Source organism: Bactrocera neohumeralis, chromosome 6 (genome assembly GCF_024586455.1).
Source record: "Bactrocera neohumeralis isolate Rockhampton chromosome 6, APGP_CSIRO_Bneo_wtdbg2-racon-allhic-juicebox.fasta_v2, whole genome shotgun sequence".
Taxonomy (NCBI): Eukaryota; Metazoa; Arthropoda; class Insecta; order Diptera; family Tephritidae; genus Bactrocera; species Bactrocera neohumeralis.
Window position 1 is genome coordinate 29,064,917 of NC_065923.1, and position 23,670 is coordinate 29,088,586.

The 23,670-nt window shown below is 40.3% G+C and overlaps 3 protein-coding genes across 3 annotated transcripts; 1 reads left to right on the forward strand and 2 right to left on the reverse strand.

The window, feature by feature from the left end:
* Positions 1-54: 54 nt before the first annotated feature.
* On the forward strand, positions 55-18,419 carry LOC126761233 (uncharacterized). The gene is made up of 6 exons (XM_050477222.1): positions 55-944; positions 2,290-2,536; positions 15,352-15,478; positions 15,548-16,776; positions 16,863-17,147; positions 18,209-18,419. The coding sequence occupies exons 1-6, from the start codon at positions 741-743 to the stop codon at positions 18,403-18,405; spliced, it is 2,289 nt and encodes a 762-aa protein (XP_050333179.1). The 5' UTR covers positions 55-740; the 3' UTR covers positions 18,406-18,419.
* LOC126761234 (keratin, type I cytoskeletal 10) lies at positions 2,553-5,582 on the reverse strand. Its single transcript, XM_050477224.1, has 2 exons — positions 5,392-5,582; positions 2,553-3,662 (listed from the first exon to the last, which is right to left on the reverse strand). Exon 2 carries the CDS (start codon positions 3,649-3,651, stop codon positions 2,659-2,661), a length of 993 nt encoding a protein of 330 aa, XP_050333181.1. The 5' UTR covers positions 3,652-3,662; positions 5,392-5,582; the 3' UTR covers positions 2,553-2,658.
* LOC126761232 (kinesin-like protein Klp61F) lies at positions 18,404-23,112 on the reverse strand. Its single transcript, XM_050477221.1, has 10 exons — positions 22,944-23,112; positions 22,573-22,873; positions 21,772-22,354; positions 21,264-21,709; positions 21,035-21,178; positions 20,814-20,973; positions 19,666-20,751; positions 19,470-19,603; positions 19,152-19,394; positions 18,404-19,085 (listed from the first exon to the last, which is right to left on the reverse strand). The coding sequence occupies exons 1-10, from the start codon at positions 23,039-23,041 to the stop codon at positions 19,062-19,064; spliced, it is 3,219 nt and encodes a 1,072-aa protein (XP_050333178.1). The 5' UTR covers positions 23,042-23,112; the 3' UTR covers positions 18,404-19,061.
* Positions 23,113-23,670: the final 558 nt, after the last annotated feature.

A 23,670-nucleotide genomic window follows, 5' to 3' on the forward strand; every position in this document is an offset into this window, starting at 1 on the left:
TGTGAGTGCTCCAAAATGTGTGGCGGCCTATTTAGTATGCTCTGAGTACACATTGGGTTCGGTTGAAAAATCGCTGAAGGTGCTATATAGTTAATTGGTGTTTAAATATAAAAAATATATAAAAAACGCGTTTTTTTAAGTTTTTGTTGGAGAAATACTTATTTAAGTAAAAAGTGCAATTTATTTTATTTTAACAGTGTTAAGTGAGATTAAATATTCCAAAATTTTCCCCAAATCATTTGTGCAATATTCGACATTGCGTGTGTGTATCCATAGAATATCTTCTACAACTTACTTTGTGTGTGCGCTTGTGTCGGTTCCTTTGTGTCTCATTAGCGGCAGACACTAGTAGTTCCCATCTCACCAAAAATATACAAAATATACAACAAATTTAGCAACAAGTAGTGTGCACGATTTTAAAATAAACGAAATTCGATTTTCCTCTCCAAGCGTGTGCGTGTGTGTGTGCACCGTGTGCTGTAGGTTGCGATGATCTGCTCGTTGTGATAAACGCCAGTTGCACAGCGTGATTTTCAAAACATATTACATGTTTATACGTATATTGCAACACCTACATATAAGTATGTGCGCACATACATATATAAATTATATATAAGTGCTATTGTTTCCAAAAAAATAACCGTTAGTTGCGATTTGTGTTGAATATGCGCTCGTGCAATTTATTATCAATAAGAAGCACACATTGAAAAGAAGTGGAAAAGTAATTAGTTGCCGCCACCATGTCGTCGCGGCGTGCTCAATCCTTACCGCCACATATGTTGGATCAAAAGCCGACTCGTGGAAAATGTATAACGGCAATTTGTTTCTCATGGAAAGTGATTTCATGCGTGGTGTCGCACGTGATTCTCGTACTGATGGTGGTGTCGTATTGTGTTGGAGGCGCTTACCTATTCCAACATCTGGAAAAGCCACACGAAATCGAAGTGAGTGAAACCACATGGATTTGCTTAAGAATTTTTCACCCATTACAATTTTTTTTTGAAAAATCTGAAGAATTGTGAAGAAACGTCTGTATTTAACTAGTCTCAGTTCGAAACTAAATACCATATAAAGGGTGTTATTTTTAGACATGTAGTTTTCAAGCAGAAATAAAACGCCTATCATTTTATGTTATGGACAAGAAATAAGGTTTATTAAAATATAAAAAAATATGGATTTGCTATACTGTTTAAAAAAAAATTTCGGGCAAATGACCGCCGCGCGTCATTATGGACATATGGACCAATGCTTCCTTTTGCTCATAGAGCACACCACCCATATGTTAAACAGGTGCTTCTTGAGCCCAATGTAAAATGTCGGTCTGGGTAGGTTGAGTTTACTTTTAAACCTTGTGAGTTTGTAGCCACCCATTAGCAACTTTACCTGACCCATGCCTGTGAGTGGTTGCCAATAACTTTCCTCATTCGTTCTCTCCTCCTTGCGAAACAGCTACTTTATGGTATGCGGACCAAACTCAATACAGGGTTCCGCTCCTATGACCTGGCACCCAGGTTGCGAACCTTCTATACACTCCTGCACCAAAACCGCTGTAATCTCGAAAGCTGTTGTTGTTGTTGTAACGGGTACCTAATCCCCGTTAGGATGGTAAGGATTAGATAAGTTTTCATCGACGCCATCCAACGGTAGGCCCAGGAAACGTAGTGTTTCGACTGGGTCGGACCAAAGGAAGAAGGGTGTCAGATGTGTAGGGTTAGCAGGGTATGCAAAGAGGTGACTAGTGTCATGCTCCAAAGTGAATGACGGTTAGTGCATGTCTGAAGTTTATTGCGTTCGTCTGTCTGCTCCTTAAATAGGAGCATACGGGCCTCACTGTGCAGGTGTTCGATGGAAGACATCGAGAGGCATCTTGCCGTAGTCCGAAAGACAGTGTTCTGACATGTTTGCAGCTGCCTGCAAATGCCTGCAATGTCCCATAGGTATGGAAAGTTTGATGCGCAATCATGGAGTTATTGCATTAGTTTACCTGTTTGGTAATGCTGTTCGTCGGTAGAAGAGCCAGTTGTCTCTCAACGCTTTAGAATTTCATTTGTTGCGATGAGATTACCTTGCTTAGCCTTCTGCTGTCTTGTGAAGCATTGTATATGTGGCAGATTAATTACAAGGCGGAGCGGTGAATGCCAGCATGTCTTCTAGTGCCCTTGTTAAGCACGTACCCAATCCCCGATCCGCAAACACAGGCAAGTCTTTGCAGTTTCGATAGTTGCGATCATACTGATAATTTTTTGCATATTTTCCGAACAATTTTTTTCTAAATCTACAACTTTTCAGGTTAAAAAAGATATTCAAAATCTGCGTCTCAACTTGACCGATAAAATTTGGCGTTTCTCCGACAATGCCTCAGTGCTGTCCGAAACTGATTGGATCAACAATGTAAAGAAGGACTTAGCCGGTTTCGAAACACAAATAGTGACCGCCATAAAAACGAATGGTTGGGATGGCGATGAGGACGTTACGAAGTCACAGTGGACATTTGCGGGCTCACTTTTTTACTCTATCATCGTTATCACCACTATAGGTGAGTTTTTGAAATTATAATAATTATTTTTTATTTCAAGACTACAAACAATTAAAGCTACAAAAGTTTACAATAAATTACAATTAATTATTACACTACAGCATTTAAGGGGAAATATCTTTTTAGTGCGGCACTTTTGTGAGTCCCTTATTGATCTTGTCATCCACTTGCTGCTTGCTTAGCTTACTACTTTTAAGTACCTCCACATTCTTGCCCTCAACTTGCAGTTTTCGATTCGCACTTTCAGCATCGTTAAAAGCATTGCCATAACCAAAGGGACCGCCTGTGCTGTATTGTAGGTAGCCTGGGAAACCGCCACCGGCCGAAGCGAGTCCGTAACCTTCGGTATATTGGGGACCGCCAGCACCAGGATATTGTGCTGCTGGAAATTGGTTGCCTTGAAATTGCACGCCGGGATATTGTGGACCGCCTGGGTACTGTCCCCCAATTGGGTATTGACCGCCAACGGGATATTGTCCACCCTGTCCACCGGCAAATTGTCCGACACCGCCAAATTGGCCACCAAAACCGGGATTTAAACCAGCTTCTGCGCCGGCATAGCCACCGGCACCCGCTTGTCCGAACTGTCCACCCGCGCCTAAGGCATTACCACCACCGAATATGCCTGGTTGTGCGGGAAATCCAACACCCGGCTGACCGTTGTATCCACCCGGATATGCTGGTTGAGGACGTCCAATAACGCCCGTCGGTCCACCAGGTCCCACTAATATACCATTGCCATTGCCGGTCGCGCCACCAAAACCACCGCCAATATTCGGGTAGAAGTTTGCACCAAATAGCTGACCATTACCGAAGGGTGGGTAAGGGTAATTTCGTGTTGCAACGTTCGTATTTACATCATCTTCATAGTCATCGATTTCATCGTTTGGCGGTTGACCTGGCAGTGGTTTTCGGGTAGTTGGTTCCCGATTACGCGCTTGCTCATTACGTCTTAAATTTGCAGCCCGATACCTGGTTGTACTCTCGTGAAATCGACGTGCTTGTTCCTTGTTGTCGCTTCGTTTGGTCCACACCCAACGGTCATCTTCGCGTGCTGCATGTGCGCAACATATTAGCGCCGCTGAGAAAAGAACTATTACTAGCAGTTTATTCATTTCCTCGAATCCTGAAATGAGAGAAATCTCGTTTAAAGTTGTATTTGGACCATTGAAAAAACGTTTGTCAAATCTTTATATCGTGAATCCTTGCAGAAAAGGGAAAATTCTTACTAAATACTTTCATGAAAAGGACATTCTGAAGTAATCTGATAAAGGATTACATTTTCAAGTCGCCAAATATAACCAAAACCGTGTAATATTTGTAAGCTTTATCTCCTTTAGAAAAAGGAGGCAGGTCTCAAACCGCCTCGGAACTAAAGTTGATACATTGAAATACAATCTTTAACTACTTAACAAGTACTATGACGTGGGGTACTGGTAATAAATTAAAGTGAACCAATCCCAGACTGCAACTGTTGACACGACAACGACTTGGCACTCTTGCCAACAGGTGCCACTTCGGACTGAGTAGGCAATTGAAAAGTCCTCTCTTGACGAACAAAGACCAAATTCTACAATTCATACGCTGGCTAGGTCATGTCGTCCGAATGGACGTAGAGGCCATTAGAAAGACCAGTTGGAGAAAAACCTGGCGTCGCTTGGAATCTCCAATAAGCGCCAAACAGCGGAAAGGAAGATTGACTGCCGCTGTAAACTCGGATATAACCGTGTAAGCGATGTCTACGCCAATTAAGAAGAATCCCACAGTGATCTGACAGATCGTGTAAAAAAATTGATATTCTGGTTTTACACTATTTTTCACGAGAAATATTAGAAATATTAAAATTTGCTTAGTAATTCAAGAACTTGTCTAACTGTTGCCTCCATGCGAAGAATGGACTCTTTATTTCATTGGAGCGATCCACTTTTTCTTCTTCAAAATTTACTTGAATTTAAGCAAACAAAGATGTGTTACGGTTCCTTAAAGCAAAAGGGTTTCTTAGAAGAATCAATTTTATCCTCAAGAAATTTAGATCGAAGGCTTTGTCAGACTTCAGTTCTTATTAAGGTGTAAGAAAACTTGATGCTGAATACAGAACACCGCGGTAACGAACCAGCAAGAGGCAAAGCTGTCTGATCCTTTTGATCTAAAGCTTTCCAATGGGACTCAAATGGAATATTATCTTTGTCTCGGAGATAAGCTAAGAGCTTTGAAAGCTAATTGTATGCATCCTCCAATCATTTTTTTCGCAGGACCACTTTTGGAATTTTCAGGAGTAAGAACATTTTATCGCAGTAACACAGAAACCAAGAAGAGGCCAAGCTCTTTGATCCATTGAAGGTATCTACAGCTTTGCAATAGGAAAGATATTATCTCGCTTAGTGGTTATCTGATCGGCTATAAGGGGTTCGATTCGTTTTCTCGAGGATCAGCTGAGAGCTAATCTTTTTCGTCCGGAAATAATTTTTTTCGCAGGACCACTCGCGGAAATTTAAGTATTAAGAACATTTTATCGCAGTAACACAAAAATCCTGGGATTTTCGATCTTCTGCACTCTAATTGCATTTAAAATAACAAAAAAAACTATATCTAATTGGTTTTGTCAAGATTTTTTTTGGATTGAATTAATTTTCCATATCCAAATCTCGGCGTTATTTTAGGTCGGTTATACACTTTTGGCACATGGAAATCGATTTTATCGTTTTTCAAACTGTTTCCTTCACATTCCAGCATATACATATGTTACGGTATCAAAAGTCGATTTATTTTTATAAAAAATATTATTTTTTATGTTATTTAGCCTTGCGATTTTATTAATTTTTAATTGGTCATTATTATGTGGTTCCTGAAATCACCTTCGCTTCCAAATATTTCACTTCGCTCACAATCGTTTGTGTAAATATTTCGTTTCTCTACTCTTCAACTGTTTGATTTTTTGTTTTTTGGTAATAAACTTTTTATTATTTGCACTTGTTTTTGGAAATAAACTGTGCCAAAAGAAGAATTTTTCTTTTTTCCGCGTTTTGATGCGTTCTGATCGCGTCGGTGGTTGTCGCTAGAGTAATTTGGCATGAGTTGGGCGCACGCTACTTAAATAAAAAATTTCGACCCGGCGAGCGTTCAACTGTAGCGTCATCATCATCGTTTTACTACGGCACCGTCGAAATATCCAAACAAAATTAAAAATCCCATGAAAACACAACACAACCAGCAGTGAGGACTTTTACGCTGACGATGATGACTGACTTTGATGATGATTATGCTAATGATGACTATACTGACCACAAGTGCACACAGATATTATGACGTTGCTTGTTGAGTTTTTCGGTGGGAATAATAAGACGTGTCGTGTGGTCTACTAGACTGCAGTAGGAAGCATAGACATTAGCAGACGCTTTACACTATAAAATATTTAAAATTCTGTGTAACAATTATGTGTGTGTGTAGATATATACTCGATATATTTTTACTTATGGCAAAATTGGAAAACTTATAGAATATTTCTGAAGAAAAGCCGCAAAAATTTTGAAGACATAGCAAAGAAAGAACGGTGAGTGACATGTAGCCGCATATACGAGAGTAGACCGCTAAGTATTTAGCCTTACCGTCCAACGCGATATTACCACATGGTACAATCTCATAGAATACTACAGTCACAAGCGGACTTGTTGAAGTGTTTGAATTTGCGGATTTAAGAAAAATGGAATAGATATGTAATCAGATTCTGGTTTTTGAAAGAAAAATCGCAGAGTTAAAGGAAAAAACACTAGGATGCTGTAAAAATTGGCTATTCTCCTTCTCCATCGAAGTTAAAATTTTGTTTATCGAGTTTCTAAGTGGACGTATACCGGTTTTTGATGAGCCACGCTCAGTTTCCCCGAAAATTAATATCACAGAGGATAACTTGAGAAGAACACGACATATTTTACATTGTTTAAGTGAAGTCCGAAGGAGTTTTGACTGATTTCGTAACCGTCGACGAAACATAATGCCACTAGAACACACCAGAGATCAAAGCACAATTGAAATGAAGCGTATTTAACTCAACGAAGCTACTCCAAATAAGGCAAAGACGGTCTTATCGCTCGAAAATGTGACGACCACCGCTTTCTGAGACTGACAAGCTGTGATCTACAAAGTCTGTGTAGAAATGAGCCGATTCGATGAATGAGGTGATTATTGAAACCAATGATGTCCACTTTGCCTTTAGGTTAGGTCAGGTTAGTTTAGGTAAATCAAATAATCTTATTTCAACGCCTGTCGGTTGTTATGCCCAGGACCCCAAGATATAGAACGGAAACACCGTTGCATACCTGAAAACCGGGTAAAACCAGCCAAAAATTGATTGAGTCGACTTATAGCTAATCCAGCCAATCCACCAGATTCGTAGAAAGGATGGTAATCGAGAATTTTAAACCTTAGTGTGGCGAAAGCTGGATAGTGAAGTACAAAGTGTCTATATGTTTCCATCTCATCTGCCTCACTGCAACTTTGACAAGTTGAGTCCTCCAAAATCTTTATCATCACCACGTGAGTGCCAATAGGACAGTATTCAGTTGAACATCTTTCATTGTCATCTGTCATGTGGAACTTGTTAAGAGCTAGTAGTTTCATGGACCTTTTTTATTCCACTCTGGGTTTTCACAACTCACTGTTATCGAGATCAAGGCTTGTATAACAGCTCTGTAAGCGGAATGGATAATTCCTTCCTAAAAGGAACTTCGGAGAAGTACATCTGCTGTTACTGTAATGGCTGTCACTTCTGCTTGAAAGGCACTACAGTGATCCGAGAGTCTGAAAGTCTAAAGAATTGATTGAGACCTCCCGACAGAAGACTTCCTATCTCAGACCTCTAGAAACCTTATTTTCGTGACGAGTTGGGATCCTGTGGGGACAACTGTATCAAACTAAAAGGATTGTTGCTTCTTTTGTACGCCGCCTGCTTATCGGATCGCCCTCGTATGTATGTTTTAATTTCAATTCAAGCACACATTTAAAAAGAAATTCAGTTATGGTAAGCCAAAATTTCATTACTCATTAAAGACTTTATGCCGACACGTTCCTTTGTGGTTTTGTGTCTCCGTTGTTGTTATATTGGTGTAAACCACCCAAAATCCAAATATGTATATGGGTGTCAGTTTAAGCCATTTCTAATCAGCGATCGCAGCGTTGCATTGATCGAATTATCGACGACATGCATCATTCATCCCGTCCGCGGTTCATGTGTCTGCGTGTGGGAGTGTGCTGCCTCAGTGCAGCAAAGCTTGCCAGCAATCGACATCGTTCGTTGGTCACTGGCATTAGGCCGCCATTAATCACCGCTCATTTGATGCCCAATAAATGTTCAAATAAATCATTTTTATCATCCAAAGATTTAGCGATTTAACGCTCCAAGTGAGTCTTTGGCGCAGAGGACACATTTCTGTACATTTGTATGAGTGTGTGTGTGTGCATTAACATTTTTGGCAAATTGTTGTTATTCTGAAAAGCATTCGTGTGCGGAATACGAAGTAGCTGCGAAATGCAAAAATTTCCGAATTGCCTGATTTCAATTTATTTACAAATCGAATGGTGTGACAGAATAAAAAATTCTTTGTTTTTGAACTTTCGAAAATGGTGTTGATTATTGGGTTTGGTTTGAGATAAAACGCTTCAAAACAATAATTGGACTTTGGTTTTAAATAATTGGCAAAATTATTCAACAATTATTGTGTGCGTGTGGTCTAGTGATGTCAATAATGCTAAAAATACCGAGTCATGAAAATTTCGGGATATTTTTTTATATACATATGTGTATGTACGCCATGGAAATGTAAATGTGATCTTATCTAGAGTCTACTTGTTGTCCAATGAAGTCAGTCATATCGAATTCAGATATTTTAATAGTATTAGAAATACTAGGTCCCGAAATTTCGGGACCATTTTTATCTACATAAATATATACTCAAGCATCGTTATTCTATTGCAATGAAGCCAGTCTTACTAAATCCCGAAATTCGTCAAATGTTTATGTGTCAAATATACTCGATCCCGAAATTTCGGGATATTTTTTATGTACGTAAATATATACGGAAGCATACATACGGATGCAATCAAGCCAGTCATACCAATTCCCGAAACTTTGATAATGTCGAATATACTCGGTCCCGAAATTTCGGTTTATCTTTCATGTACATAAATACATGCGGTACTTGTTATTCTATTGCAATGAAGCCAGTCTTACTAAATCCCGAAATTTTTAAAGTATCAAAAATACTCGATCCCGAAATTTCGGTTTATCTTTTACATCCATAAATGTATACAGTACTTTTTCATCTATCGCGATGGTAATAGTCATACTAAATCCCGAAGTTTTAATAGTGTTAAATATATTCGGTCTCGAAATTTCGGTTTTTTTGTGTACAGAAATATATACGGATATGTACCGATCTGTAGGAACATGGTGAGGCGGACAGACAAAAAGACTGCAGGAAATGTCTAGAGCAGGGCACCAGGGAAACGATGTAGCATCTCTTGTGCACTTGTCCCGCATTGGAAAGACTAGGCTGTAAGCATCTGGGATCCCCACGTTATGATACACTGGAGAAGGTAGCGATATTGATGCCGCAGAGTCTGTTAAAATTCGCATCAAGCGCAGGCATCCTAAAGGATGACTACTAATCTAGGACCTAGCAACTGAACTCCATCTGGTATCGCAAAAAACCAAACTGGTCTATGCGTGGCTTATTGCCCTACCAGATTAACCTAACCTATTTCTTAATTTATTGAAATCAACTGGACTGCTAGCTGTACTGAATTTTTGCTTCGTACGTTACCGTCAATTCGAACATTAATAATTTCGGGATCGAATAACACAATATGTCGGGACTATCATCACTTGCATATATGTAGAAGCTAAGCAGTTCAAATATCCCGTTAAAAATATTCAAATTTGTAATTCCAAATGAAATCAAAATATATTAGTTGCAATGTTGAAATCCCACTGTGGACCCCCACTCGCTTTGACCATCATTTGTTGCTGTCCAACGGAAGCCGATTTATTCTCACGTGTTTGACCTCCAAAACAAAAGTGTTGCTGATGACTAGACGATAAATGAGAGCGAACTTTAGTTGTGGAAAGCCAACGCTTTCCGAATGCTCCACGCTCCAGTGCACCAAAGCGAATCCAAAACAACAAAAATGTCCGAGTTTTAATACCAAAATGAAAAATTATAAAAAACCAAAATACTGTGCAAGGTCAGTGTTGAATGTTATGGTTTTAAGTGGTAAAAAATTCCCCAAAATTTGATTTTTTAGATTAAACTAGAATGCGGATATTTAGTAATTAATGTAAATATTTATAAGTGCGCTTGTGTGTGTGTATGTATTATAAAAGTGTTGACATTTAATTTCGGTTTCGTTCAGAGTTTACTGACCGAGGTAGCTAATAAACACAAATGTTGCGCTCCGCCACGCCGAACGCTTGCTACTTCCATGTAGGTGGGTGCCTTTGTATGTAATTGAGTATGTTCAGAGTTCACTATGTTAAATTATACTCTATTTATAATGCGATTTGTAATTGGTGGTAATATTAATAGAATGCACTTGTATTAGGGTGGTATAAAATCTAACGCTTAACAACAGTTTCCTTAAAAGTAAAAAAATTAAGGTACCAATTGCAATTGGTTGAAGCAGATATGCTCAGCCGGAACCTTATTTGCTCCCTTTATACCTTAATTGTTGAAAGTTCATTCATAAAAGTTTTCATAAAAACCGTAGACTAGTTCGGTCGCCCGGCAGTCTGTTCTAAATAATCGTAACGAACCCGGATTTTCCTCCAGCCAAAGACTCCTAACTCGAAAGCATTGCTCAGTGATATCGGGGTATGTTTTCAGCGGTACAATAACTTACACTGGAGTCACCACTTGAGTGCCATTATTTTGGAGGCAAATATAACATAATTTAATTTAGGTTAGGTTAGATTAATCTGGGAGGCCAATAAGTCACGCACAGACCAGTCTGGTCATTTGCGATATCCGATGGAGTTCACTCGCTAAGTCCAAAAGAAGAAGTCATCGTATAGGATGCCTGCGCTTGACGCGAATTATAACAGGCTCTTCTGCCTCACTGTCGATACCTTCTCCAGTGTATCATAATGTAGGGACCCCAGATGCTTACACCGTAGTCTTGTCAATGCAGGACAAGTGCACAAGAGATGCTTCATTGTTTCCCTGCTGCCCTGCTCTAGGCATTTTCTGCAGTTTTCTCGATCTGTCAGCGCCATCTTGCGGGCGTGTGTCGCCACCAGACAGTAACCAGTTAGTATTCCATACAATAATTGTATGACAAGTTTCGTGAAGATATCTCCTCAAATGAAAAAGTTTTCCAAACAAGATCTTGATTTTGATCGTTCTGTTTGTATGATAGCTAAATAATCTAGTGGTTCAATACCGGTGGTTCCGACAAATGAGCTGCTGCTTAGGGAGAAAAGGACGTAATTTGGATTTCTGATCGATATCTGAAAAGACGACAGACAGGGAAATGACTAAATCAACTCAGCGCTTCACCCACCCCCCCTTATATAATATTTTATAGACTCTATGACTTTTCCTTATGGGTGTTACAGACTTCGTGGCAAACTTAATATAGTCTGGTCGAGTCGGGTTTTCGATGTATTCTTACGTTCTGGCATTGCGGTTTTGAACATCCAGTGAGTTCAGCAAGCACTGGTCAATAACCAGAACTTTTGCAATTTCGACATAGCTCAGCGTGAACCATAAGAGGTCCACCGAACTACTGGCTCTTAGGAAAGTTAATCCCGCACCAAAGCTAGGTATTCTGCCTGAAAACTGATCAATAGGCTTACACGCGACGCTCTTTACAAAAGCTCTATTTAAGGAAGACAGGGAAATGTTATCTTGTTACTTTCTCCTTTACTGGCAGGCTTTTGCCTGACGCATATAAATAAATCGGTGGACACACCTCTGGCGAGACTAGTGAAGTTGTTGAAATCAATATTAACCGCCTTAATATACTTGTAGTAAGCTCTTTTTGGATTTTATGGCTAACACACAGCACCAATATCTGTCTAACTAACATCCATCGATTTAGGATCAACCCTGCCCTACTTAAGCTAACCTAAACAAGCAAGGGAAGGCTAAGTTCGGGCGTAACCGAATATTTCAAACTCTTGCAACTTTCAAAGATCAAAGGCGGGTAAATACTTTCAGGCAAATAAGATTTGTTAGTTGTATGGGGTCTAGGGCAAACACCAAATTCTATAACTCACTGCTCATTATCGTACTGCTGTATGGTGTAGAGGCATGAACGACGTCAAAATCTGATGAGTCGACGTTACGAGTTTTCGAGAGAAAGGTTCTGCGAAAGATTTATGGTCCTTTGCGCATTGGCACCGGCGAATAGCGCAATCGATGGAACGATAAGCTGTACGTGATATAGTTCATTGACATCGTTCAGCGTATTAAGAGACATTGGCTACGCTGGCTAGTTGGAGAAGGACTTGCCTACAAAGTTCATTAGGTCTGTAATTCGACGCAAAATTTTTATTTTACATCATATAACCAATTAGGGAGTGTCAACGATTTTTTTTTATATTTTTTAGAACCATCTTAATGGTTATATAAACAGCCACATACTGAATACCGCCCAGCGACTTATGTTAAGAACACTTTAATGGGCATTTCCATCTATTCAAGAGGCAATAATTGATTATTTTGTGCAATCACAACTTTACAACTCCCCCCAATTATGTCTGCAGTATGTCATTACAAGTTGCAGGTTGGCAGCTTGACTCACATTTCCTGCGCTTTCGGCCTGGTGACATGCAAACAAGCGCTAAAACTGGTGAATTTAGCAATTGAATCGAATGTGTGTCATATACATACATATACCTACAAATACAATATACAATATCAACCGCAAGTTCTGAGTTACTCATCCAATAATTGCGGTACATAACTCGTAAAATTCACAATTGCAAGAAATATTAATTCATTGCTCACAACAATACATTGTATGCTCCGTGTGTAATATGCGAGCTGCGTCTGGTCATTGCGGAGCCTTGCCCAATGCGTTACAGTTGGTTGACCAATTTTCAATGGCATCGTGTGCTTGGCATGACGTTGTCACATACTCATATACCTACATAGCCACACAGACTCGGTTGAGTACTTGCGTGCAGGTACTTGCAACATCTTCATTTTGCTTCAACTGCGTTTTCGTCAGATATTTATTAAACATTAGCAAATAGTTCCAAAGTTATTTAAGCACGAGAGTCTGATTTACCAGGGCGACCGCAGAAATACTAGACTGAGGGTGCATTTGTGTGATACAAAATTTCCACCTGAAAGACTACGTTTCAAAACGAAATAATTGATTATAGTAGGTTTCTGCTTATATTGTAACTAATTCTTCAACAACCGGTCAATGCTTATATTCGACCTAATGTAGAGCCAGTTGTACCAAGCCAAACCAATAAATATCTAGACTTCTCTCTCTTCAAATGTCGATCCAATTGTATCAGGCCAGGTTTGTCTCCGATCAAATGTAGAGACAACTGCCTCAGACCAAACTCCTAAATATCAAGGTTTGTCTCAAATGTAGAGCCAGCTGTATTGGGCCAAACTCCCAAATGTCCAGGCTTGCCTCTGGTCAAATGTAGAGCCAGCTTTATCATGTCAAAAATTTTCAGACTTGACTTGCTTTAATGTAGTGCGAGGGGTATCTGGTCAAATTCGTAAGAGTACAGGCTTGTCTCCATTGATTGCTTGAGTAATAGACGAGGAATGTACCGGGACCTTATGGTAGGTCTATTTTGCCCTCTGCTAAATCACAAAGACTCACCTAGCCCCACCTATGATAAAGCCATGTGATCCCTATTTGGAAACATGGATCCAAAGGCCTTTAACCTACGTCTGCAGACTGTTATGCAGTCAATTAGCGGGTGTTTTACGAAAGAAGCTAGGTCCATGTTGTGTAAGTTCTTCTTCAGCTTGCAGTTACCAGTGCAAAATACTACTGGTAGTCTGAATTTCTCCCTAGGGAGGTTGATTGCCTATTAACACTTGCTGAGGTTGTAACCCCGCAATAGCAACTTGGCGTGCCGCATGCCTTGTAGTTGTTGCCAATACCTCTCTCTGCCTACTCCTTCTTCCTCGCGGAACAGTTCTTTTATGGTATGTGGACCCTCCCTAGTGAAGTCATATGTGAGTGGATGCTGCGGAGCGGGCGGGCTCATCAGCCAGTTCGTTCCCGGCTATACTTTTGTGGCCGCGTACCTAGTTGAGGTGCACTTGGTTACGTTCCGCTAGCCTATTCAGCCGTTCTCTAGACTCCTGCACCAGTAGCGATTTGATCTCATAAGAGGAGATTGCTTTAAGTGCCGCTTGACTATCGCTAAGTATGATTTTACATTCGTTGCGCTAAGCTCGTTGAAGGTTTATCTCTATGCACCGACTTATGACAAAGACTTCTGCCTGAAAAATTCTCGGAACACTTTCCATAGGTATGGAGAGTTTGGTGCGTGGTCCTGCGACTCCTGCACTGATTCCCTCCGACGTTTCCGAGCCGTCAGTGTACCGCTTGATTGTACTATCCCTAAGCAGTAGCTTGAGAGTGGAATCATCTCATTCAGCCTTGCTGCCAAGGATAATCCTGAACTTCTAGGTGAAGTTAACACTTTTGGTAATGCTGTCCCTTGGGAGAAGAGCCAATGGTATTATACCACTTAACTGTTTCAACCGCTGGGCTGACATTACTTACCTCTGCTACACCCTTCTGCTGTCATTTGTAGCAGTGTGTGTTTGGCTGCCAATCACTAGATGAAGTGGTGTGAGCTCAAGCATGACTTCAAGTGCTGCCGTCGGACAAGTGCGCATTGCACCCGACATGCAGATTCATGCGAGTCGTTGCAGCTTCGATAGTTGGAGCTCTACCGAAGTCTGCGAAGCTTTTAAGGCCCTGGCCACTGCCCCCTATGTACATTCGTATGGGTACATTCCCGTATTCTACATTTCTATTGTAGAACTGGCTTTCGCAGAACACTGCGCAACTTCTTTAACAGAACGTCTTTTGGATGCCTTCTTAAGAGCATTCAAAAATTGAAGCCTGTATACTATCCGTAAAAGAATATAAAGAACTCGACTCAAAGCAAATTTTACTCGGATGTTTTCGTAAAAATTATCCCTGCAATAACATATGTAGGTTAGATTAGGTTAATAGGCTGATATCTCGTCAAAGCTCGAAAAACGTCATTTGGACAGCTAGAGACGCTTTTTTGTCTCCTAGGTTTTTTCCATACCCGCGCCGCTTATCGGCAAACCGCCTAGAGGTTTCCGCAGATTTATAATGCCAATTCGCCGCGTCCGTTAAAAATATGCCAACTGAGATGCTTCATTCTTACAATACGCTAATGAACATCGTATATCAGACTTTAGAAATATTTGAGCGAGCATCACACGTCGTTTACAGAGGGCCAATTTATACTATACTTGACTGTATTCCAGTGAATAAGACTTTGGAAATGCTAAATGTAACAGAAGAGCTTGAGTTTTCTAGAGGAACCAAAGTGACTTTTAACAAATGGAGTAGATTGACGACTTTATTGCACTGACTTGACCCGGGTATACCCAACATATGTCTGACGTTGAAATAATTTCCATTAGTCGAGGATTTCAGATAAATCGAAATCTGTTTAACCATTAAGATTTGTTCCTTTATTGGTTTTGACAACAAAGACGTTAAAAATGCTAACTAAACTTAGACTAAACTTTGTACATCTCGCGATCATGTACCGATAAAATTCAAATTATTTCCAGGCTATGGACATATATCACCGCGGACGGACTGGGGTAAAGTTACAACCATTTTCTATGCCATTGTGGGCATACCACTTATGTTGCTATGTCTGTCCAATATTGGAGATGTAATGGCCACTTCTTTTAGGTAGGTACTCAGTTATTATACACTTTAACAACAATAACATACAAAATTGGGGTTTAATGTTCCACAAAGATTCATATATTGGCGAGTTTGTTGCTATGTTTGCACACGCGCTGCGCGACGCCCACGCCGACCACGACAACGTTCTGGACGCGGTCAACGGTATACTTCACGTTCACAGCCGCCACCCGTACGCCGTTCAATGCGGCTCACCCAGCGCTCGATGGCTGATTCGGGTTTCGGCAATTCTGCTGGGGTACCACATGCATACTCCGATCCGGATTTGCGTTCTGGACGATATGATTACGAAGGCGGACGTAATAGCGGACGACGACCACATTACAGCAGCCACTCACAACGCAGCCGCCAGTTACCACCTTATCAATATGACCAGCAGTATTACGATGAGGGTCCACGGCAGACACAAACTCTTAATCGTGGCTCAAGGTTCGGACGCAGCCTGCGTAATCGCGAAAGCATGCGCGGTCGACACACGGTTGAGCGTGAGCGTTACCTTGGGCATCCCAAACAGCGACCAGACTCCTTTGAAGATCTCAACGCGCCACAAGCAAAGCGCTCACACAGCATGCGATCGGTGCGCGGATCAAGCGCACGCCGCGACATTGGTCCAACACCGCACTCGTTACGACATGACGCACGTGAAGCACATGAATTACGCGAGGCGCCGCCACGCGAAACGAGAGAAATGCGCGAAATCAATAGAATGAATCCGCGCACCATGCAACGCGGTCGTTCAGTGCCGCATGCGCCACCTGCGGCACGCGCGAAATCCGTAGATCCGCGCATGCACTACGACGACGCCGTCGATGAGGAAGTTGTGCGCAAGACGCCCATCATTCCCAATCGCTATGCAATTGATGAACTCGACCATTATCGCGATCACCATCGCGAGCCTCGCGGCAAGCACATGCCGCGCAGTCAGTCAATGCCGCGCTCGGCGCTGCAAAAAAATGGTTATAACAAAGATCAACGTAGTAACGGTGTTAGTTCGTATCATTCGCATCAGAATCAGCCGCGTCACGCATCTCCGCAGCCACCACATCGCCAACACTCCGGACATCACTCGCATTATGGCGATCGCTTGGAATTGCCCGAGTTCACTCACCCTCAAATGAACCACACAAAACGCGGTCGCTCACCGGCGCCCATCGATGATTACGACGATGAATACGATGATTACTATTTAGATGATCGTGATGTATACTATGATGACTACGACAATCGAGAGATGGCGTATCAACCCAGACATAGAGATCGGCGGTATCGTAGAGAACGTCCGGGTAAGATGAGTTAAATTTTATAATGTATAGAGTTTGTCTCCAGGAGTCTGGTCTTGATATATTTCAATATTAAACTGCTATTATAGAACGCTTGCCGCCTTCACCGCGCATCATGTCTCCCATGGGCTTCCCGGTAAAGCGTCAGGTACGTCCCCGCTACAGCTATGATTACGATGACGACTCGAACTATGGTGATGATTGGAGTGACTACTACGGTGATATATCGCCAAAGGATCGCCCAGTGCCGATCTGGCTTTGTGTATTTTTGGTCATCAGCTATATTTTGGGTGGCGCGGTACTTTTTGCTTACTGGGAGAAATGGTCGTTTCTGGACTCTGCCTATTTCTGTTTCATAACTTTAACCACAATCGGTATGTTGTATGTTTTAATTATATTTCTTAAATTAATTAATTATTATGAATTAAATTGGTATTTAACTAGTAAGAAAGGGCTAAGTTCGGGTGCAACCGAACATTTTATACTCTTGAAACTAGCAGGAGTCAAAGGCAGGAAATATCTTAAGGTGTAAAACGTCAACCAGAGGACCGAAACCCAAATTATTTTATATACATCTACTATGTATAGGTTAGATGGTCACTTCTCTAAAGGAGGCTGCACTCCGGAGCAGCTGATCTGCTGCTACCCTAATGGCTGCAACCTCGGCTTGGAAGACACTGCAATAGACAGGTAGTCTGAAACCGGAGTTGGTAGAGTGCGCTTAAGTGCAATGGTTGGAGTGGACATTAGTGCACCACACATGCTCGAGTTTCTTTGCAAATGTGGTCTTTTCTAGAGCCGTTCACAACATAAAGATTCCACAGAACATAATGGGCTTGACTATGGCGTCATAGAGCCAGATGAGCACTTTCGGTGAGAGACCAAATATTTTGTCAATGGCTCCTCTTCAGCAGTATAGGGCAATCGATGACTTTTTGCTCTCTCTTCGATATTCGGCTTTCATAAAAGCTTGAAGCAGCTGAAGAATTCGGCTCTCCCGTTCACCACGTCGGTGGTGACCAATGCGTCCACCCCCGGTGCGCGTGGGAGTATTCGTTGGAGCCTCTTGCGGTACCCTTCCCAGTTTGTATTCCTAGGATTTCTAAGACTTTCTAGCCGGACATTCTGCGACTAGATTGAACACGATATACCTCTGATCAGAAAAGGAGTGGTCATCAAGGATCCTCCAGTTTGAGATCAGTGAGGTAATCCCGTTCGAGGCCAGGGTGAGGTCAAGAACCTCCTCCGTGCCTGCAGTCACGAATGTAGGAGAGTTTCCCCTAATTAAATATATTAAATGAAGTTTTTCGCTAACAATGAAATCAAAGCAAAATTTAACAACAAAAAACAATATATAAGTATTAACTAAATTAAAAAAAAAATAAAATAAAATTAAGTTTAAGTATTAATTTTAAAATATTAAATTAATTTGCAGGTTTTGGCGACTTCGTGCCCGCTAAGGGTGTGAAAGACGAATCGGAGCAGTCCATCGCTTACTGTTCGCTATATTTGCTCTTCGGCATAGCGCTTCTGGCGATGAGCTTCAACCTGGTGCAAGAGGAGTTCATTTGCAACGTCAAAGAGGTGGCGCGACGCTTGGGAATTTTAAAGGATGAAGAAGACGACGATTAAAGTGTGACGAGAAATTGTTTATTTTTATTTTGATTTTTCGTTTTTGTTTTACAAATCAGCAAAGCAGATACAAAAGCACAAGCAAAATATTTACACACAAATAACGGTTAGAAAGTGAAGCAATTTTAAATTGTATACATTTAAAAATAAACATACAACAAAGTAAGAGGCAGATATTACTAAAATAAAAAGAAATAAATTTGAATTGAATTTTACAAATACATTCAATGGCGACAATAAACGAACGGACACAACGAAGGTACCGGTGCAGATTGATACTACTCATTTTACTCCTCATATAATTATATAGTATAGTATTGATATTTATTATATTTAACTTTTAGAAAGCTGTATTTAATGCAACAAATTTTTATTGTAAATTTTTGTTGTAATTGCATGCGAGTTCAATAAATTTCGAAATTCATAGCAGTGACTTATGCATTCGCGCCTCACTTTTGTCGTTTTCAATTAGATGCATGCTTTCGGGTGACTGTTAAGAGTGCCGTTATTCATAATTAAGTAGCGCAAACTGCAGTTAAGCATACCTTCAGCGTGAAGTACAAGCATTTGATTTTTAGGTTTTAAATAAATATACAGTTAAATAATGTAAACCGCAAGAACGGGAATACAATCGAAGCGTTGCAGATAGCTTTTACTTAGGACAAGTTCTCCTTGTTAGCCTGCAAATAAGGAGAAAGGCAATCAGCAAGACAGTTCTTTCGAATTTTGTTAAAAAAATCACTCACTCTTGAAGTTGGTGCTGATGAATTGTGGGCTGGCGACGGTTTGCGTGGCGAACTGCCGCTAGACAATGAGTTGCTGTTGCGCAACTGCTTTTTCGATAAGATGGCATTTAATTTTTTGTTTGCGGCATTATTTGGTTGCGGCGTGACTACATTTGTTAGATCAATTGGTGTTGAGTTGAGTAGCATTTCCGCTTGTGAAATTTCCTGCACAGAATTTTTCAACTCATGCTCATCCTCGCTGCCCTGTAATTACAACAAGAGTGATAAATATACAAATATTAGAAATAAAATCCAAATATACTAATAATGACAACATACCTCATCAATAGGCGCCGTTGTGTCCAAATCGGACCACTCGTTCTCTTGACGAAAACGTTTCACGATGTCAATGTGTGGCGATGTGGACGCCAATGAACGAGGATAAACGAAATTGCGCTTTGATGGTGTAGCACCTGCAATATGCAAGGGAAATTTTTATATTTTACGCTGCAAATTCAACTGCAACGTAATTTACCTGTTGGCGCGTACGTCTTAAGCTCACTCTGCTTAAATTTGTCCACATCGTTGACGCAAGTGCCCATCTGCTCTTTATAAGTGTTTGCATAATTCAGTATATTTTGCTGCGATGCGTTGATCAAGCCAGATGTAACGGCCACATGTTGCTTGAAACGTTGTGCATCTTCCGTGAGACTCGCCTTTACATCGTTAGTAGCTTCGTCGAGTTTCGACTCGCCCTCCACACGTGCGCGCTTCACTTCGTCCACATATGTTCCAAGTGTTTTCTGTGTGCACTCCAAATGTGTGGCGGCCGTAGTGGTGAACTCAACGATGCGCACGCAGCCATCTTGTTGCATGCTGCTGAGCTGTTCCTTGAGCGTTGTCTCTGCAGTTGATTGTTGTTCGTTGCATTTCAGTGTTTCGGCAGTTTGCTTTTCGAACTCTTGTTGCGCTGCCACGTTCTCATTGCAACTCTGCTCGCAATGGTTTTGCGCAAATGTTGAGCTTTGTTCTAAGCGTTCGATGGTTGATTGCGTGTTATCTTCTAATTTTACCGTTAGCGTGTTAATGGCGTCAGCGCGTGTTCTTCGGCTCGTGTGGGATTTCTCTTTCAAGGCGTTCAATTTTTCAATGATTTCCTCCATAATTGTACGTTCTTCGGCAGCTGCTGTGCGCTCATTTTCTATTTCGACATGCATTAGTGCCAAATGTTGTATGCTGGTTTCGGAGATCTGTTTATTTTCAGCAATATGTTCCGTTAGTTTTTTGGTATGCGCTTGTAGATTTTGCGATTTTTCTTGTAGATTTTCTACAACGGTTTTACACATCTTTTCGGTGTTTGCCTTTTGTTGCTCTGTGTACCGCACTAAATCTTGTAGTTTCTCTTGCATTTGTGCAATCATTTCGATTTGTTTACTCTCCAGCTCTTTAAACAGATTGGTAAGTTTAATTTTTTGTTCGCTGCCGGCATCGTCAAGCGCTTGTGAGCATTTTTCAATGATGGTGCTTGTGGATGCAAGCGATTCTTTGCATAAATCGTTGACTTTCTGTATTTTCATGCCGCTATCATTTATCAGCTTCTTGTGAGCATTTGAGGTGTTAGCTGTAATAACGATAATATTTAATATTCTAAATTTTTATTACATTTAAACAAATTAAGCTTACCAAATTCTTCTAGAAGCATTTTAGTGCATGAATCTTGTTTCTCTTTCAGAGTGCTTAAACTACTGTCCATTAATTCGAAGTTATCATGCATACGTTCGGCAAAACGTTCACAAGCAGTTTGGATTTTTACATCAACATCTTTTCTGCGCTCAATTGTACTCTATTTATAAAAAAAATTGTTAAACAAAATTGAAGGAAAAAAATATTAAAATTTTACTCACATGCAACTGATGTGTGTCTTTTGTGGCAATGTCGGCAACATCTAAAATTTCCAATGCCTGATTCGTCAGCACTTGCTCGGTTTTCATGTGCGATTGTAACAAAACCTTCTTCTCCTTATAACGTCGTTTGGTGCTATTGAGTATCTACAAATATAGATGGACAAAAAATTTATTTGATTTTGCTTTGCTTATAAAAAAAAATGTGTATATGTATGTAAATTTTATTTACCCGTTTTGTCTGCTGCAATGCGCCTTGCGTCTGATTGAGATTTTGTTCCGTGCGCTTCAACTCTTCGGTTTTCTCCACCAAATTTAAGCTAACCTCAGTAAAGATACGTTCTTTATTTTGTAGCTCATCCTTTAATGCTTTCAAAAGCAACATTTTCTCATTTAATTCTCGATTCTGTGAATCCATTTTCAACGTCATTTCGTTGTATGTGTCCTCCGCTAAGTAAATGCCATTTTTGTCTCTTGCCGCAATTAAATCCCGTTTCAGCTTATCAATCTCCTCGGTGTACTCTTTGAGCACAGTTTTCTTTGTTAGTTTTTGGTTTACTTCTGGTTTATTTTGTATGTTTTTAGCGCGATGTGCGTATTCCAATGTGCTCAATGTCTCCTCAATATCTTTATGGCCAGGTGAGATTGTGGCAATTATGGATGTTTTCGTGCGACCACCTAGTTAATAAATTTAATATTCATAAATGATAAATTCATAATTCGTTATTTTAAAAACTCACCCAACGATTCTTGCAGCAGACGAGTTAGTTTGGATTCTCGGTATGGTATGTGTGGTGTGCGTTCTACTAGAGCAGTGATGACACGTCCCAAAGTCAACAGACTTTGATTTATATTTACGGTTTCCCTAGCACGTATGCCTTTCTCATTACCCGCTTTGGATACGTTTTCACTGCCCGCTAAATCTACTAAATTTAATTTGCCGATTTTCAACATTTCCTCGCCATCTATGCCATTCTCACGTATATGCACCAGAATCGAGAATACTGTGTGCGATCGTGACGATTGCGCATTCATTAATGTTGTAGCTGTTTTTCGTCGTTCTTTACCCTTTTCCAAAAGCTTATATACATCATCTTTGCTATGCACTGGTATCTCTTCCAAGCCTTGTATGATAACTGACCCTTTCTTTGTGCTATCGTCAAAGATACGTATTTTTACACTATCATCTGATGATAGCAAATCGCATAATTCCTCATTATACAATTCCAAATAAGAAATACGCATCGAAAATTCCATTTCCAACATACGTAATTCGTCGAATAGATGACTCAGAGCGCGCGGTATAATACCAATGTCAGAATCCTTAAAAACAAAAAAGTTGCCAATAAGTTTAACTGCATTCTAATGTCTTTTATAATCAGCAGCATCGTTCCAATTAAGTTCAGGTAGAGATTTTAAATAGCCACATTTCAAGGCTATTTATTTTGCCTTTTCAACAAACTGGTTTTTCACCCACATATGCGATTAAGCTGCTAACACAAACCCTTTTCAAAGTCATTAATGCAGAAAATTATACTTACGTCTTCCCAAGACGACTTCAACTCGGCGCATTCAGTGCCCACCATTGTGTGCGTTTTTCCCGTACCAGTTTGTCCATAAGCGAATACAGTACAGTTGTAGCCGGACAATACCTCCTCAATAAGAGGCGCCACAACTGTGCTGTAGACATCTGCTTGGCGTGAATCTGTACCAAATACGCGATCAAATGTAAATTTTTTGGTCAGCTTCGATTCAATTGTATGCCTTGCTACGATTTCACGATGTGAAACCGTTTCAATTACTTCCGCGGATCGTATACATCGTTCTCGTGCATTTAAAGGCCTAAACAGCATATATAAAGTTTAAATGACACATTTGGTTTTTCAGAGGAGGCAAAATGTTTGTTACTTACCTAACGCGCACATAAACTTGAATATTTTGATTCGATATTTTGCGTGGCTGCTGGCTCGATGCATTATTATTTGCACCTGAAGAAGTGTTCATCGCCATGAAATTATTTAATAAAAGTTTAATAAATACACCAAATACAAAGGAAAAAGTTCGCTACAGTTTCGCTGCTATTTACGTATTCCAATCGGCTGAATTCGAAACGACCGTTTGAAATGCTTCGTTCAATTTCGTACAGCTGGCCGAATACAAAGTGCTGCCAATAAACGCAGTGTTGCTTAGAAAAGAAAGTGTTGCCATTAAGCATGCCAATGGGCAAAATATTGAAATTGATTTTAATTAGTTTTGGCATGAATTTAGTTGAATTATTTTGTGTGAACATTGTAAATATAAATAAAGTAAATATTAATATAGGTTCTAGTGTCGTGTCAGTGTAAATATATGATCTTAAAACAAGTTGCGGTCAAAAATATCGTGTTTCATAAAATTTTTCTTTGAATTTTGTTTGCTAATACAGCAATAACAAAAACGTATGTATTTGTGAGGAAGATGGCGGAAGTTATAATTCATTTGGCAGGAACTAGCAGCTGATGAAAATTCTTTTAAATATTGTATATTATCTGATTCAATATCTACTGGATCCATCAAGTTCCATATGTTGATTAGTGTGGTTTGATAAAATACCAAGTCCAATTATAGAAATGCCTTTAAAGAGCTCATAGTTCCATTAA

Coding starts and splice junctions, on each gene's coding strand:
- LOC126761233 (XM_050477222.1), top strand. CDS start 741: ATGTCGTCGCGGCGTGCTCAATCCTTACCGCCACATATGTTGGATCAA. Junction 2,537..15,351: donor CATCGTTATCACCACTATAG/GTGAGTTTTTGA, acceptor AATTATTTCCAG/GCTATGGACATATATCACCG. Junction 16,777..16,862: donor GTATCGTAGAGAACGTCCGG/GTAAGATGAGTT, acceptor CTGCTATTATAG/AACGCTTGCCGCCTTCACCG.
- LOC126761234 (XM_050477224.1), bottom strand. CDS start 3,651: ATGAATAAACTGCTAGTAATAGTTCTTTTCTCAGCGGCGCTAATATGT.
- LOC126761232 (XM_050477221.1), bottom strand. CDS start 23,041: ATGGCGATGAACACTTCTTCAGGTGCAAATAATAATGCATCGAGCCAG. Junction 22,355..22,572: donor TGAAGTCGTCTTGGGAAGAC/GTAAGTATAATT, acceptor TTTGTTTTTAAG/GATTCTGACATTGGTATTAT. Junction 19,604..19,665: donor TAAGACGTACGCGCCAACAG/GTAAATTACGTT, acceptor TGCATATTGCAG/GTGCTACACCATCAAAGCGC.